At 39.3% G+C, this 17,610-nt stretch overlaps 1 protein-coding gene across 2 annotated transcripts; it reads right to left on the bottom strand.

The window, feature by feature from the left end:
* Positions 1 to 426: 426 nt before the first annotated feature.
* vamp5 (vesicle-associated membrane protein 5) lies at positions 427 to 13,749 on the bottom strand. Of its 2 annotated transcripts, XM_083887094.1 has the most exons (4): positions 13,507 to 13,749; positions 6,862 to 7,005; positions 2,618 to 2,664; positions 427 to 2,515 (listed from the first exon to the last, which is right to left on the bottom strand). In XM_083887094.1, exons 1-4 carry the CDS (start codon positions 13,507 to 13,509, stop codon positions 2,473 to 2,475), a joined length of 237 nt encoding a protein of 78 aa, XP_083743220.1. In that variant the 5' UTR covers positions 13,510 to 13,749; the 3' UTR covers positions 427 to 2,472. The 2 variants fall into 2 exon arrangements, with proteins under 2 accessions (XP_083743220.1, XP_083743219.1); XM_083887093.1 differs by having other exon boundaries at positions 427 to 2,664.
* Positions 13,750 to 17,610: the final 3,861 nt, after the last annotated feature.

Genomic DNA, 17,610 nt, shown 5'->3' with positions numbered 1-17,610 from the left:
AGGCGAGGCCATCATCATCATCATCATCATCATTTTCTCACGCTTATCAAGGATAAGGCCAGCTACTGAGGGTTTTCCAGACGGCTCACGCCCCTGCCTTTCCTCATTGCTGAGTGATTACATAAATATTTTACATAATGTTCCTGATAAGAAGAAGGTTTAAACTTATAAACACTGTCCACTAGGGTTCATTCTCTTGCAAAAACCTGCCAATTGAACGAAATAAAATGCAAAATGCCATGAATTAAATTGAAATATAAGCATTTACTATTGACAGTTCCAGGCCAAAACGATCGCCATTGTGCTGGCTGTTCAGCTGTTTGTGTCAACCTCAGAATTGTGGTAGAATACGGAGCAGTTTGTGGAAATGAATGAATTGGTTTTATTTACACATCTTACATAGATTGTTGATGTACAGAACAGATTTGGAGACACAGGAAAAAACTAAAATATAAGAAAAAACTGAAATAACTGAAACCCAACAAAACTGAAATCAGTCAATCACTCAAGTACACATAAAAAAAACACATTTTAATGATAAAGGCAACTTTGAGAACATTTCACAGGCATGTAGCAGCCTATAACATTTGTGGCACAGCACTTTTTTGATCGATCAAATTAAAAAACAACAACATTATGATAGTGGCATCTTACAGGGAGTGTGTAATGGACTGTTTTTTATGGTGGCCCTGAGGTACGGTGGCCCACAGGGGCAAACGCACTGCAACCCCAAAACACGGTAAGTAATAAAACGCCAGCAAGTGAGAAAACAACAGCAAATAACAAAATGGAAGTTCTCTGGGTCTGTGGGGGTGCTGTCGTGCAGGTCTTCAACCAACCTCTTGACTTGCAGTGTAGGGCCAAACTGAAATACTGGTAAGTGATGGATGAAGGTGATGAAAATGTTTTTTAAGTAAACGTTGTTTCCCACGATAGACCAGGGTCATCGCTCATTGCACGGACCGATTTTAATCTGTGTATCATTCGTTTTGCAAAATAAAACCAGAAATAATAAAACGAAAAAACAACTTGTTTACTCAATATTTGTCTACAAAATCAAAATGAAAAAACGGATAACGACGTTTTTACAATTTTTCGAATTTTGTGCTGAAATGAAAAATTAACTGGCGTAACTGGCAACCCGTGGTTGTTTTGACTCTACTGACTGCAATGATTGGTAGTCAGCGGTAGGTGGCTCCACATGCCAAAACATGATTTCAAAACATAAACATGATTTGCAGTCTGCAAAATATGTTTTTTAATGCAAATATTTTGGCTGTGCTGTTGTTGTTGGCGAGTTCAGTTTGTTATATGAACATTATTCCTGAGTCTCTGTGACATATTAGGAGGATTTTATGGCCAGTTGCTTTAGATTTATTACATAATGCACCTTTAAAGCTCAATAGCTTCCAGGTTATTTCACCTGCTGGCTCAAAATCAGTGCAGGCATAGACTTGTGAGACAAGTCTATGCCTGCATAGACTTGTGTGACACACTTGTTTAATGAGACACACTTGTTTATTTATTTGAAAAAAAAAAAAATACAAAACAAATCTTAACACATTTTTAAAATACACTTTTTACACGATAAGTTTCCACACACTGCAGTGAGCTCGCAAACGTATTTGACATAAAGTTGGCAATAAAGACGCACTTGAAATCGAGGAAGGGCTGGCTTGACCGCAGTGCTGACTGACAGAAATTTACTGAACCAAAATAGCCATGTCGGCTCCATGGGAAGAAATCAACAGTGTTTAACTGATTCATTGACTTTACTTCCAGCGTAGTGTGCGGCAGCCGGCAAGTGACACACAGACTAAGCTGATCCATCAATATACATACGGTTCATATGTTTCAAACACATAAACAGCAGGAGAAATCACGGGTATGCGTCGATATATTTAATAGAATGGAAATTTACTTTTTAACTCCTCAATCTGCAACTTTATTTTCTCGTATAATTGCCACTTTTAATCTAGTAAATCTCGAAATATTATTTTCTTTTTATTTATTTCTGTTTTTATTTTGAAAAACGAATGAACGAATGATACACAGATTTAGATGTTTTTGTGATGTTGTGTTGTGATTTCCATTTGTGTTTTTTAATTTGCGTTTGTGTTTTTTGATTTGCATTTGTGATTTGCTTTTGTGTTTTGGATTTGCGTTGTGTTTCTTGATTTGCATTTGTGTCTTGTGTTTTGCGATTTGTGGTTGTGTTTTGCACCTCAGGGCCACCATAGTTTTTACTCTTTACAATCAATTTACAGAAATCCAGTCCACATGATAAGTGATGTGTCCTTCCAATGTTGGAAAGAGTTTGGAAAAGTTATTTTAAAGAAAAGAAGCATCCGGGCAACCAGTTGTACCATATAGATTGAAGACACTTTTGTACACTCCCATAAATATCACAAAATGAGCACTTCAGGCAAGATGCTAGAATCCCACAGTTTGGACTCCAATGGTCCCATTATCTTATTCTCCTTTCATCAGGCACTCGTCAAGAAGCTGCAGTCCTCTGTGCTATCCCACAATGGCATAGATGATAAGTGAGATAATTACGATCGCTGCCACCACTCCCACTGCAATAAACACATATTTCATCTTCTTGTTCTCCCACCTTTTCTTCTGCTTCACCTTGTTGGCCGTCTTTTCAAATGCTCTACTCTGGAGGAGAAAACACAGAGAAGAAGAAGAAGGTTACATTACAATGTTTTTAAAGAAGAAGCAATATGTGGAAAGTTGTTGTTTACTACTGTTGCTAGGCAGCCGATGTTTATCCGGCAGCAAAAGTTGAATCTTTTGGTTGTACGCCCCCTCCCGTTGCGGCGAATACTGCAATGAACAACACGCTGAGCATGAACGCCTCCATGCATGCTTGTAGGTTGCGCGCCCATAGCCACTGGAACATATTCTCAGCAGGCGGTGTACTTAACTCGCAACTCACTACATTGATTAAAAAATATAGGATATACACAGCGGCTTGACTCCCACAGAATGGCAATACTGTTACATGCAGCTGTGACACAGTCAATTGCGTTATTTTGTCACAAAACCACCCAGAAAATGCACAATGATACAAGTGAACATAGGCGTCAGATACGCAGGGGACACGTCCCCAGCCCTACTTAGGAACAATTTTGTCCCCACCACTTATAATTTTTTTTTTTTATCAATTCATCATGAACACTCGCAACTTGAACCTCTGGGAATAATGCACCTACTAGAAATACCATAGCAGTCATTTTTACTGTTCATAATTAATTAGGATATATAATTTCAATGGTTAAAGTACAAAGTGAAACTAAATAGATTTGACATGTGTATATAGGTGATAGTAAATATGAGGAAGCAGCATGTGAATTCTACCAAGGGAGAAAATGTGTTAATTGATGAACAGAAATTGAATCCGCTCTTGAAATTACAGATAAAAGCCCTTTTTATTGTATTATTTTTCATTTATTGCGCACTATGACGTTTCAGACTTTGCGTTCATGTGGACAGGACAGTTCAGTTGTGAGGCGCACAATGAAGTTTCTCCATGTCATCAAACGTTTTTTTATATATAAAGAACTGAGGCGTTTGTTTCAACCAGGTCAAGGATATTATAAACCACTGTTACTGCACATCTGCGGGTGGCTGCTGAAGTGAAAGCAGCTTGAATTGTAAACGTGTCTGGTTTATTATTTCCACTCGTGATGGTCACAGCTGTGTGGACAGTGATCAAAATGCAGACATGTTTTTGTTTTGCCCTGGCTGACAGTGAGTGATGCGTTGTCACTTTTCAGCAACTGTGTGATGCACAGCCGCATTTGCGTCTTTACGCACGGGAGAAGCTCTCTTCTGACTCTACCAACCAGGCTTGTTTTCTTGGCTTGTGATGTTTTTGCCAAGTCAAGTGAGGTGAAAAAGTTATGTCCCTGCCCTTTCCTGTGTAAGGCGCAGAGTGGCAATGTTCTCTCTGATGATTACCGGGAGCGAGTCGCTGAAGACATTCCGCGACAATTTTCATTTTGGGGTCATCAGCAGAAAGGAGAGGCTAATTTAGAGAACAAATTTCACCCACATTTTCCTGCTTTTCTTTTCTTAATGAAATAATATTCAACTTTTTAATATAACAATGGATCACGGCATTGTTTTAGTCCCATGGGTCACATACTTCTCACATTGGCCTGTATTACATAATTGTTTTTTGGTTCTCAGAGAAATAATGTGATGTATATCAAGCGAATGACTCATCCGCTATTAAACACACAATTTGGGTAAACAAAGATAAGGAGTGAAGGAAACAGCTTTAAAACTGTGGTTCAACGCTTATTCAATATGACTTTAATAGCAGAACATTTCACATGCAATGGGAAGTGGGCTGCTCAGAACCCTCAGAAAATGATCACTAGGACTGCAACTAATGATTATTTCCATAATTGGTACATCTTGTTTTGTCCAAAAACAGAGGATATCCAGTTTACTGTCACTGAGGAGCAAAGAAACCAGAAATGAGTCACCCTGGAGGATTATTGGAGAGACAAAACATCACTAATGAATTAATATTTGACACAAAGTGAAGATGAAGTTTTTATGCAACTGCCTACTTGGAAATTTAATTTATTCATTTTCTACATCTTTATCCTTCACATGAGAGTCACATCAGAGGGTCAATCCCAGCTGGGTCAAAGGCAGGGTACAACCTGGACGGGTCGCCAATCCATACACTCTTAGAAATAAGGGTTCCAAAAGTGTTCTTGTACAAGTGCTGAGGCTCTACCTGGAACCATTTGTTTTTCAAGGGTTCTTGGTAACACTAATGGTTCCAGTAAGAACCATTTTGATCCAGAGAACCCTTTAAAATCCCTTTTCTGAATAAAGGGTTTTAAAAGGGTTCTTGGTAACACTAAGTACAAAAAGGGTTCTCCTATGAGGACAAGCCGAAGAACCTTATATGGTTCTACTTAGCACTTTTACTTCTAAGTGTGTTTTGTGTTTGCAGCTCACTCCTGCTGATTCTAACAATTAATGAAGTTTCAAAGCTGCATTTTATATTTGGCTTCTTGGGTGCAGCTGAAAAAGTTGCGAAACACAAGCTTGACACATCTCTGTGTAAACTTGTTATAACCTGTCCGTCCAGTATGCACAGCAGTGGTTTTTGTTAAGGGTAATGTCTGCCTGCCTGTCAGTGGTGCTCTGCAGGGGCAACAGGTTTATTAGAGATTCTACCAGAGACATGCAGCTCATGTGAAGCTGGGCTGCACCACCAACACAACAAGATCCCATGTAGACAACAGGCAGTTTAAGTACCAGGCGCCTTTTTTCAAGGACTAAATGGTTCACTGCTCCACAAGTTCAAAGACAGTGTGTGTGAGAGAGAGATAAGAACAGTGACATCACTGCTGCAGTCAGCTGTTTTGTGGGGGTAACCTCTCAGCTAACGAACAGTGGAGCGAACAGTGATCCCGTTATTGGTTTGGAGACTGAAAAGGACACATCAAAGGAAACACTGTTACTTATAATACACAACAAAATGACAGCTACTTTAAACATGAAGGAGATTCATTGGGACCACATAGTTCCCAGTAAACTGGTGCCAGTTCCTTTGATGGAAATGTGCCTTGAGTGATTCTTTGTAAATAAAATAAAAATGCTGATTGGTTCTTTTCAGTTTTTATGTGTTGCCACATTTCTTTCGATGTCAAGAGTGAACTGTACTTCAGTTTCAGAGCTGCCTTTCTGATCCTCATTACTCATTCATTCATTCATTCACTATGTGGGGAGCAGTGCAGGGGGCCAGGTGTGCTCGGTAACAGAGCCTCGTGAGTATGTAATAGTCCACTGAATAAAGTCCACTGTAAAAAGAGTGGACCAAGAAAGCTAAATTAAAATGCAGTAGCTGGAGTTTGACCAGGGAGGGCAGCAGATGCTTAACTATGAAGATTTGCACCTGGATCAGCTAATACCATTACTACACATACACTGGTTTACACAAGAAAAAAAAGTTTAGGGGTTTTGTTACATTTAAAAGTATTCGCTGTTTTAAGTCTTTCACACTAAAAATACCAGTGATTTTTGAACCTGGGTTAACCTTTAAAAAAGGTAGTCATATTATATATTTTACTTTTGTCCCTTCGTTCCCTGTGCTGCTCCCTTGTTCAAACTCAGTGGTGAACAGTGAAAAGTGAACAACTTTAAGTCAAGTAAGTAAGGTTTCCTAAAAAATGTAGATGGCGGATGTACGAACAACTTGAGGATGAATGTCTTAGCAAAATGACATAAATGATGCCAACAAATTAGCAGATACAAGAAGAAGAAATCAGAGTTTGCATGGGTCGTGCGTTACCACCGATGCTGCTCTGAAGTGTATAAAAACCCTGTGTGAATGCAAAACAAACACATTCCTGAATTCCCCATGATGAAAAAAAAACTGTTTCAAAGTCAGTCTAAATGGTTTATTAGAGAACTGCTCCACATTGTGATGTAACAGGCCGACTGGGCAACGTGGGAATGATGTGACCTGCTTTTTGACCCCCGGACGGACATTTGTCTCGTGGCATGTCCTGGACTCGCTCTGTCATACCCAAGGAGACCAGCTCACTTCATTCATCTTAAGGAACAATAGGAAATACCTCTCTAAAAATAGCACCATAAGGCAAAATCAGGATGTAAATTGTACATTTGTTTTCCTCTCCAGCTCCACCTACGTTGTATTTATAGACATCAATATGACATTTCCTTGTCTCAGTCCCTTGGTGCCTGTTAAAATGGGATGTTTGTGCCGTTTGCTACAGTTATTCATCATATCCATACAACACAGAGATCGACACTGAGTTAAAATAGTGTTATGTTATCCACTTGGACAGCTTCTCTACATACCTTCTCCAGCAAGACATCAGCCCGATCCTCCAATTCTCCAAGTTTGCCAGTTCTCTCTTCAGCCTTATTCATGTTGTCCAGCATGATGTCCTTCACCTGCTCCACCTCTTCCTGGGTCTGCTGTAGACGGTTCTTCCCATTCTCCTGTCCAACACACACACATGGATACAGAGTCAGACATGATGTGGCCAATTGCCATTTTTTAAAAATAATTTATGCCTCTGCATTGTTTGGGACTCTTAATGACAGCTTGTTGTTGAAAACAGCTAGTGTCGGCTGTGTGTTGGACATTTGTCACAGTCGCACAGGATGTGACCCATTTTATGATGTAGAGTTGTAAATGTTTGGTGACACATTGCTGGTGACCAGACTCAAAATGGAGTCGAAAATTATAATTTTTGCAGCATGAGGTGTAAAAATTGTGTTTGGTGTGAAATCAGCATAAAACTTAGCCCAATCCGTCCTTTATGTGCATTCACAAGAAGGCCCATAGGCCATATCTTGCTCAGGTCTGGGCTTAGTAGTAGAGGCAAGGACTGAAATGGGACCGAGCCTCAACAATTAGCAGCCAATGGATGCACATAACAGCCCAAAATAGAACAGTTTGCTCAGTCCTTGAGTGTAGATATGACCTACTTCAGTCTCAGTGTTGCACATCCAACTTACATGACACCCAACAATTTTTTTCTGAACAGTGCTGTCGCAATTTCTGTGACACTAATCTAAAGCTATTTTACACCAGTGAATCATTAAAGCACAATATGAAGCTCTGAAAGCTGCTATAAACAGGATTGCTTTGGATTGGAGCTCTCTGTCCTGAGCTCCTCATCAGAAACAAAGTCATCATCTCTGTCTCCATCTTCATCTCTGAAACTGTTCCTTTTTTAGGTTTCCTTGCAGCATTTCTTTATCAGTGCTGCAGCACTGGAAAGGACTTGAATGACTGGTCAAAACCTCCCATGAGTCAGTTTGTCTTAGATCACTTGATTTAATTATGCTCAAAGGTTGGTTTTAATTTTTTTCTCCATCTTTTGTGACAAAGTTCTTTAGTTTTCTCTAGTTTTTCCGTACCACTCCCTCAAGAACAAGTGCTCAGTAGTGGCTAAATGGTGTTTAAACATACTCAGACTTACAGTAACTATATTCTGTCCACTCCATGGAAAGTATTTATTTTATTACCTCCACAAAGGAAGTTAGGTTTTTGGCTGTGTTTGTCTGGCTGTGAGCAGCATCATTCAAAAAGATCAGGACATCCTAGTTTTTCAGGAACACCAGGTTATGGCCAGAGGAATACATTATTACATTTTGGTCGTGAGCCAATTCCGAATTCTGAATTTCCTTTCTTTTTTTTCTGACCTTGTAAGAAGGGGAGCGTATTGACACTGTGGGAAACTGATCAGCATTGGCCTAGGTTTGTGCTCTTTGAATGCTTTCTCTTGATCAGTGATCAGTTTTATACCAAGTACCATGGGAATTTAACCACTGTGACAATTTTTTAAAGCAGACCTAGACTGCAAGTTCCAATTAACGCTGTTTTTTAGTGTGTATCTGCGTCCTTACCTTGTTTAAGAAGCCCTGAAGTTTCAAAACAAACAGTTCAGCCACTGCTGGGAACGCTGTGTTTTATTGTAATCTCGGGCTCAGCGAGATCTCTGAAAAACCCGGACCGGTTATGTAAACAACGGTTCTACGGAACAGCAGATCGTCCTGCTCCGGACACTAGTCCGGGCACATCCGGTTGCGTACATTGAACCGCAGAAGAGGAATAACGTCCGTCAAAGTCATGAAAGGGACTGCGGCAGGGAGTTGTGACGAAGCTATTTTTAAACATTGTTAAAACAATGGTTTGCTAATGAGTAGCAGTGCATCCACCGTTCCAGAGGGGGGAGCTGTGCTTCTGAGAGCGGGTGTACTTCCGGGTACTGGCCAATCACAAGACATGTCTTCTGGGTGAGAGAGTTGAGTCTCAAATCTCACGGCTGGGAAACATTGTCATAAAATAGGATTTCTATCAGCTTGTTTACAGCAACTAGGAGGTTTTTGACCATAAAAACAAGTTAATGTATGTAAGTAGACCTCCATAACTAACATATATGTGCAACAGGACCACTATGTGAGCTTTAAGCCAACCAAAGTAAGTGTGCACTGAACGGTTACTTTATTTTAAGTCGTAGGCCTACGATTACTACAAAAGCATGTAATAAAAGGAAAATGAAAGTATGTGACATAAAGCGACAAACTGGAGAAGAACAGGTTTTACTGATTGTAATGATTCCCTTCTGGCAGCTGTCAACAGAAACCTCTCTGTTTGAGCAGCAACAGTGTGTGCAGTCATCAGCCTGCTGAAATGTTTTCTTCTTCCCCTCTGCTCTGCCCATGAGCCATGAGAGGAAGGCAGCATCTCAGAGGTTAACAGGATGAGGAGCCAAACAAATATATAACATGCACACGCTCAGCATTTAGATTTGCTTCAGAATTCACTGTCATTTCCTGTCAAGACTTTCATGAACAACATCCTGTATGTGCAAATTCACAGCGGGTGTGTAGGTCGACTGGGCCAAGAACAAGAGTTTGATATCCTTATAAACGCATGCTGTTAGCTGATTGACAGATGCTCTGTAGCTGAGTTCATCCTGGAAACACTAAGTAGTAGCTGAACAATGGTCTGTCTTCAAAAGTCAGCTGGCTTTGTCTTAACACAGGCACTGCTGCTCCTTCCGAATCCCCACCTTCCTTCCTTCCTTTCCTCACTCCCTCCATCCTGTCTGCATTAATGTACCTGGCATTTTGCAGGGAAACCACACCTACATCACATTATAGCCTGTTCACTATAGCACAGTGTGTGCATGAACAGTGAATACACGTGCTGCTTGTTATTTGATTGTTCTATTCATCATGTCATCATTCTTTAGTGAACAAAGAAATGAAAAGAAACACCAGAGAAGTTCCAGAGGAGACAATAATTATGAATATTTCATTGATTTTATTGAACTACTCCAACAACTAGAGTGCGAGTGAATGGTTGTTTGTCTCTATATGGGACCCTGCGATGGACTGGCGAACTGTCGCCCTATGTCAGCTGAGATAGGCACAGCACCCCTGTGACCCTCCGGTGGAGGATAAAGTGGTAGATAATGGATGAATGGATGGATGGATTCCAACAACTTCCCTCCAGGGGTGTCTCAAAAGAGTTTGGGGGCCACAAGCAAAATGGTCCTAGGGCCCTACAGCAAAATAAAACAAGCTCCTGTGCCACACCTAAATATGTCTGAAAATGTGTGCCTAGATGGTTTAAGGAATATTTCACTGATTAGCATGTGGCTTTGTATTGCTAGAATAGCATTATTATTTTTTAGAAAGTGTGCTTTCCTCCCTCATTTTTCCCCTGATTTCTAAAAAATAGTATTTTTGCTCCCCTCCGATGACGCAATATGACGCAACACTAGTTCTGCACTTTTTGGACTCACCCACAGGGGGACGAGACTTCCCAGAATGGACGAGACTTCATTCCCAGAATGTAAACACAGTGTCCGCCATCTTTGCTAAAAGTTACCACCGGCTCTCGCTCTCTTTAATTTGGCCTTGTAAACTGAGAAGACAATGTAGTTTTCAAACTGATATGGCTGCGAGGGAAAAGACCTGCTTTTTGGCGTTGGCGGGCTCTGGCTGCCGCAGCGCAGCAGAGCTGCACACACTTCGGCCTAACACTGGCCGGATCTGGAGCAGCTCGCTCCAACTCGGCCGGGCGGGCAACAGGGGTAGCGGGCGCTGGTCCGGTGGATGAAGGAAATGGGATAAACGGCCGCCTCAATATAAAGTGAGTATTTTGATAAACACTTCAGAATTAGAGCTACTTTGTTTATTGATGACAACTGCATCATTTTTATTGTGTAAATCTAACTTGTCTAGTATAGTAATATAATAAAATCAGTAACTATTCTGCTTCCTTCCTCAAGTCTTTACTTTACACAAGTGTACAAATGCATGCAGGGTGAGAAGGTGAAAAAAATAACTTTATATTCAAGAGTACAAATTAAAATCAACAAGGATCCAAATCTAAAAGCACGTCTCACAATATGCAAACAATAAATAAATAATGAAACATGTAGAGCGGTGTCAGAATCTGATGTGGGACAGCTGGAGTCACAGTGGTGAAGAGGAGCAGAGCTGGATGCTGTGAAGAGTTTCTCCAAGACTTGATTAAACCAGGCTTCAACTGTAAAGGACAAGGAATACAATCACACAAAAAATATGAACGAAGATTATACTTTTTTTTTCAGGAAAACAAACCTTTTAGCAAAATATACCAACTGGGTGAGCTGTGAACATGATAATGTTGTCTATATAGGCGTCTTGAACAAACATGAATAAAAACAAAACATTTGAATAACACTGACATTATTCTCCAGTGAAAGCAAGGTGACTTTACTTTGCTAACAGTTTACGTGTATATAACGTGTGCGTAATTGTCTATCAAACGTACTTTTACAACGTTGTCACTTCACTGCCGACAACTATATCACATCATATACTATGAGCAGAAATAGAGCGGAATATCAGCATCAGTCTTACCTCTCAGTGACGTCTTCCTGCTGGAAATGGAGATCGTAAACCCTCTGATTTTACAGGTTTGCCTTCGGTGTCTTCTCAAAAACTCCAAAGAAGCTTAGCATAGCTTAGCATAGCCGACTTGAAGCTTTCACCGCTCTGAATCTCTGACCGGCAAATAATGGGAACTTACTGCTTGTCCTTTCGTATTATGTTTTTACTGCACGTCCCGGTACAATTTAGCACCACAGAAAACAAACCTGTGTAATTTGCAGGTCCGTAATGTATTCGCCAACTAATTCATCAAGGCCAACCGACCACTTCACTGTGATAATGGAGGCGTCCCAGCTATGCTGCGAGACTTCCGAGCCGGAAGTGAGTGTGGCGCGCAGAGCATTCTGGGAGTTGTTGTCGTTTGTGTACATGAGCGATAAATACATTTTTCTGCCTTTCTCGGCCAAGAAGGCACTTTCTTCAAATATTATTTCACATTTCTACTCCAAAGATGACTATAACGATATCTGAGTCACAACAGTAAGAAAATATCTGAAATCTGGTCATTTGACGAAGGAACTGGTAGGAGAAAGATATAGAAAAGTCCAGCATGAAGATTTGCTTTGTCTCACACAATTTTAGGAAAATACAGAATAAGTCTGAACCATAGACAAGTAAGATTTACTGGTGCCATGTCAGTGTTTGAAACTGGAAGTTCATAGAACCATCAGGCGTCTACTGGACGGTCCCAGCTGTCAATCACACTGGTGCCCACTCACCCTGATTTATCATCTGTTTTCCTCTAAATGGCAACCTCATTTATAAAAGTGAAATCATGTTCAAATGGAGAAGACCTGAAACTAATGATTGAGAAGATCAACTCATTCACAGTAGAAGCTCATTTTCCCATAGACTTCAATTCAAGTTCTTCTTGCTAGGCTATCACCAATTTCAGGCCCCCTTTTAACTTGTGCCCCCTGCTTTCCCAAACCTGTTGAGGCTCCTGCTTTACATACTATATCACATTTACCTTGTATCCATATGCCAACTTTTCTACCTCCCTCATAATAGCCAAACACTTTATCATGATAAAAAGAAAAAAACACATTTCAAATCGGTCGAAATTAAATACACAGAAAACAACAAACACTGATTGAACTGAGAAACATATACATTTAGGTGTAAATTGTGCCATTTTTGCACATAATAATTATTTTTTAAGTTCTGAACCTTTGTTACATTGTTATTGAAGGATATATCATGGCAGGGTCTCTGCAGGTTTCAACAAGTCAAATTTAAGACTTTTTAAGACTTTTTAAAGACCATAATGAATACAATTTAAGACCCATTTCAAATCCATCCAAGTACAAAAGACATGAAGGAGAATTGGAGCCACAAATCTTTGAAATTCGGCGTAGCTGTTGTCTTTCATTAAGTTTTCTCCGCTGCTATGCTAAGCTGTAACACACCGCAAAGCGAGTCTAAAGTTTGTGCATGTTTTAAATAAAGGTAACTTTGACAGATTTTTAAGACCTTTCAAAATTTTATTTAAGACCTTTTATGAGATTTTAGGAGAATTTAAGACATTTTAAGACCTTAAATTCAAATTATTGGATTTAAGACTTTTTAAGACTTTATAAGTCCCCGCGGATACCCTGCATGGTGGTTGAGTAAAAGTTTGCATTCACATTTCTTTTTTTCTTTTTTTTAATAAAAAAATGCAATAAATTAGTAATACAGCCAATCATAATGGGGCTTCGTCTTATTTTACTTTTTCTTATATTACTTACTATAGATTGCCTTTTTGTGCTGCTAAATATTTACATTATTTTTCTTATTGTTTCTAAGAATAAATAAGTAAAGATAATGAAAACCTGGCTTGTAATAAATGCACCTCATTTCATTAAACAGAACATGTTTGAGTGGACAGCATGAGATCCTGTCACACTGTAACACTGTCCCGTGTTACCTTCACAGGACTTTGTCCGCAGGTCAGGGTCAAACATTTTGATCAATTAAAGAAGGAACAAAAAAGACACACTCGCCCCTGTCTCTGTCCCTGAATTGTCCACTGTTGACCAAAGCAGACTGACGAGTACTCACCATGTCTGTGGTGTCTCTCGCTGTCTGTCTGCGTCGAAGTCTGTCACCGGATCCAATGCATTTAAAGAGCGACTCTCAGAGTCAACTTTAGAAACAGGAAGCAGCTCAGTTGCGTTTATGCCGAGCGAGTTGAAAACAAGTCCGCGCAACCTCCTTTATTTTTTAAATAAACGCCTCCTTCTCGCGTAAGTCTCCGTTCTTTAGGCGAGAACTCGACTCTGTCATTTTCACTTAAACCGAGCTGCTCTCTCTCTCTCTCTCTCTCTCTCTCTCTCTCTCTCTCTCTCTCTCTCTCTCTCTCTCTCTCTCTCTCTCTCTCTCTCTCTCTCTCTCTCCCTGGCCGTGAGGCGTTCATGACATTCCCGGAAAATACAATTACGCCATGTGATGACGTGACCAATTCAGGCTTGCCACTAATGACTAATAACAAATGCTACCCGGATCTGATGATGATGGGTACACGTGTATTCTATTGTGTTACATAAGAACAACTAAGAAATGGATAGTTCAGGTTTTTTTTCTCCATGTGGTTGTGTGAGCTATATAGCATATAATGTCTCCTTAGGTGAACCTGCAGAGCTTTCTGAATGAACACTTTGGTCCACAGTTCTATAGTTTAGGTTTCTCACGACCTAATTCATGTTTCAGAGAATCTAAAGTTGTTTTTCAATATTTGGTTGACCTTGTTCATGTTTCTGGGAATAATCCTGTTAGCTGCTGTCTCATTTCACAGGCAGATGTTATGTTTCTGCCTTCCCTCCATCAGTCATGATGTAAAACAGACACGAAAATGTTACATACAGTACTACTGCTTTAATAATGTATCAGTGCCATATACAACCAAATAAGTGATAACAGTGATAACATAGTGTTAGTGTAAAACATAGTGTTAATGTAAAAATTAACACTTTACATTAGACACACTTGTAAATAAAAACTGCCTTGGTTAATTTTACACACATTTCTCTCTTAATCTTTCCTGGTTTCCTGCTTAAATGATCTCAGTTTATAAATCATGTGACCTTTTATGCTGGCAACCCCAGAGCTAAATGGTGTATTTTATACTCACCACATTTCAACCAGACAGTCCGTCTTTTTCTTGTGAACAGGGTCATGATATTTTGGCAAATTATTAAGAAGTGCGTCCCCATAAAGAAAGTTTGCGAAACACTGGTCTATATGATGATGATACGTTTATATATGTCTTTGTGATCCATTCTATAATTCAAACTATGCTATTTTATTTACTTTCAATATAACTGAGTAAAAGCCAGAACAAAATATCCATAGTGATTGAGTACCCTAGACAGATAATCTATAATATTTTTAATATAAAATTGATTATCACAAGCTGTGGTGTCTGTAAGAATTTCCTTCTGTTGCGATTTCCATTCTTTCACTCTTGAAAAGACCCGAGGCCCTTGAATGCAGCACTCTGACGTCTTTTAAGTACAAAAAGGAAAGTGAAAGGAGCAGAGATATAAAACATATACTTGAATGCTTTGTCTGTGTGTTCTTGTCTTCTCCTCAGTAAAGCTCATGTCTCGTGTCATGAATATTATTCTGGTGCATTTCTTTCAGGCCTGATTGTTGGCTGCCTGCATGTGAAGTAGTGTGTGCTGCATGGCCAGTGAAGGGTGTTACCTACTTAAACCCTGTGCACAGTTTTTAGAAGGCGACAGCTGGTCCACCCTTGTGAGAAATATGTCTAATTTGTACAATATCCCCAAAGGGACTTTCCGCATGTCTGTGACACTCAACATAAACATACGTATCTTGTCCTTTTGCGTAATTTCCTACTAACTTTATAATAACAAAACAGTGGTACTATTATACTATTGTACTAGTCAAACATACTGTGAGTCGTGAGTGTCACATGGAGAACACATGTGTCTCAAGGTAGTTGCAGAGAAGTTGGTTTGTGTGGTTTAATCTATCTTATAAATAGAGGCTGACAAGCAGACAGCACCACAGCATTGTAGCACATAACTCATATTTGAAATTCTCTCCAAAAGCATAAGATAGTCCTTTATTAGTCCCGCAGTGGGGAAATTTACAGTGTTACAGCAGCAAGACAATAGAGATAAGGATAATAAATATTAAACATGCATTACCATAAAGAAATACAATATATAAAGTACATTATACAAAGATATTAACACTGACCATAAAAATAGGTTTAAAAATAGAATGTAGAATGTACATTATAACTGGTCAGCAGAATATACACAGTATGCACATGGTATTTACAGTGTAAGGAAACAAGGTTGAGCTATTAAATAAGGATATTAAATAAGGATATGGATATTGCACTGATGAGAAAACTACAGTATAAATAAATATATTGCACATGGAGAGTGTATGTGTCTGTGGTCTACTTAGAGCAGTACTTGTTGTACAGTCTAACAGCTGCAGGGAGGAACTACCTGCGATAACGCTCCTTCAGACATTTTGGGTGTTTTAGTCTGTGACTGGTGTAGTCATAGTAGTCAGTGTAAATTAATATGGCAAACAAAACACCCCCCAGCCAGACGTCAAACATTTATGCAAGCAATGCAGACATAATTGAGATATCAAGATGCTCTGTACAGTCTAATGACATGTGATGACTAGGGTTTACCCTGTCTCTGGCCCATGCTTGGACTGACTCCAGCCCACAGATGACTCAAGCAGGATTAATGGACATGATCATGGAAGACATTCTTACATAAGAAGTTGTGGCATCAAAGGCAGCAAAAAGAGGATGTAAACAAGCGGAGGAAAAGGCAAATATGGCATTAGAGCTTTGAAAGTAGTGCCAGAAACAGGACATAGGGCATTTTGCAGAACCTTAACAAGAAAATCACCAAGAAAATCACCATGTTCCTGTTTTTGTTTTTGTGAATGTTCAAAATACTCCCACATTTGAAGCAGAAGTGCGTAACTTTTGTGTATTTTGTTGTTGATGTTATTATTCTGCTTATGTCTGGTCTTCATGAACATGAACTGTGTAACATTGCATGTTTGCTGTGTCCAAATCAGGCTCTGTCAAGCAATCAGATCTGACTAAGGGAGTGTTTGTGTGCATACAGCAGCAGTGCAGGCACGGGTGGGGACATGAAATGTTTATCTTTTCAAACTGCAATCACCTTTCAAATATTTTGAGAAGTAGAATTAGCTTTTTAATTCATATTACAATCCGTTTGCAGCCTTCTTCCTTTACTAGCACAATTCATCTGTCTTGACATCAAGAGAATCACTTCCTTTGTGCATTGTGGTAAATTTTACCTACAACATCAGATGTAAACACCACTATGCCGAGAAACCAAGCGTCAAGTAGACTTTGGGCGTTTTCACAGCTACAGTTTGATTGCTTTGGTCCACACAAGTCAGAAAAATGTTACAATGTAGCAAACAGACGTGGGGACGTTGCTTTCACATATGCTTAGTTCTAAATGAACCAAATAGACCGCAAAGAACATCGGCACCGGAAACCAGACTAAACCCGGATTTCCACCGGGTCCGTCAGCGCCATGGAACATCAGCGCCACAGTCACCATCCAATATGATCCAATATGACAATGGTTTGAATTTAATGGACATTTGTTTATAGTTAAAAGTTACCCATTTAAGTTTTAAAGGTTACATGTCAACTCATGAGTTTTTCATAAGTTAATTAGAACAATTGGCTTCATTGTTATTTTCTTGTTGCTGTTTTTTTATTTATTAATAAAACCTATGATAATCTCAGTATGAAAGTTTAAAAAATATATATTTTACAGTCACTCTCTTTAAATTACCAGTGGTTGCAGTATGAGGAAGAATTAATGGAATCCCCCTATTTGATAAACACAATTGAGTAAACAAAAGAACAAGCACTTCCTCATACTAATGATGATATTCTGTTCCTGGTCTTGTATCCATTTACCAGATCACACATTAACACCAGACATGAACTAAAGCGTTGAATATAGAAACTGTAGTCATGTTTTCATTTGTGGTTTCACATTCACCACATCACTACTTTATGAATATTAATAATTGTATTTATTTTATAAATAATTTATAGAATGCTGAAGTGTGACATGTTTTTGTTTAGTGCAGAGTCACATTTCTCATAACATA

The sequence above is a fragment of the Microchirus variegatus genome (assembly GCF_963457635.1).
Source record: "Microchirus variegatus genome assembly, chromosome: 3".
NCBI lineage: Eukaryota > Metazoa > Chordata > Actinopteri > Pleuronectiformes > Soleidae > Microchirus > Microchirus variegatus.
Note: the sequence above shows the minus strand (reverse complement) of the source record. Positions and strands in the feature narration are given on the sequence as shown.

Bases quoted from the DNA above. Each gene is read 5' to 3' on its own strand.
- vamp5 (XM_083887093.1), bottom strand. The intron at 2,665-6,861 runs GTATGTAGAGAA...TTTCTCCTCCAG, and splicing joins CTGATGTCTTGCTGGAGAAG to AGTAGAGCATTTGAAAAGAC.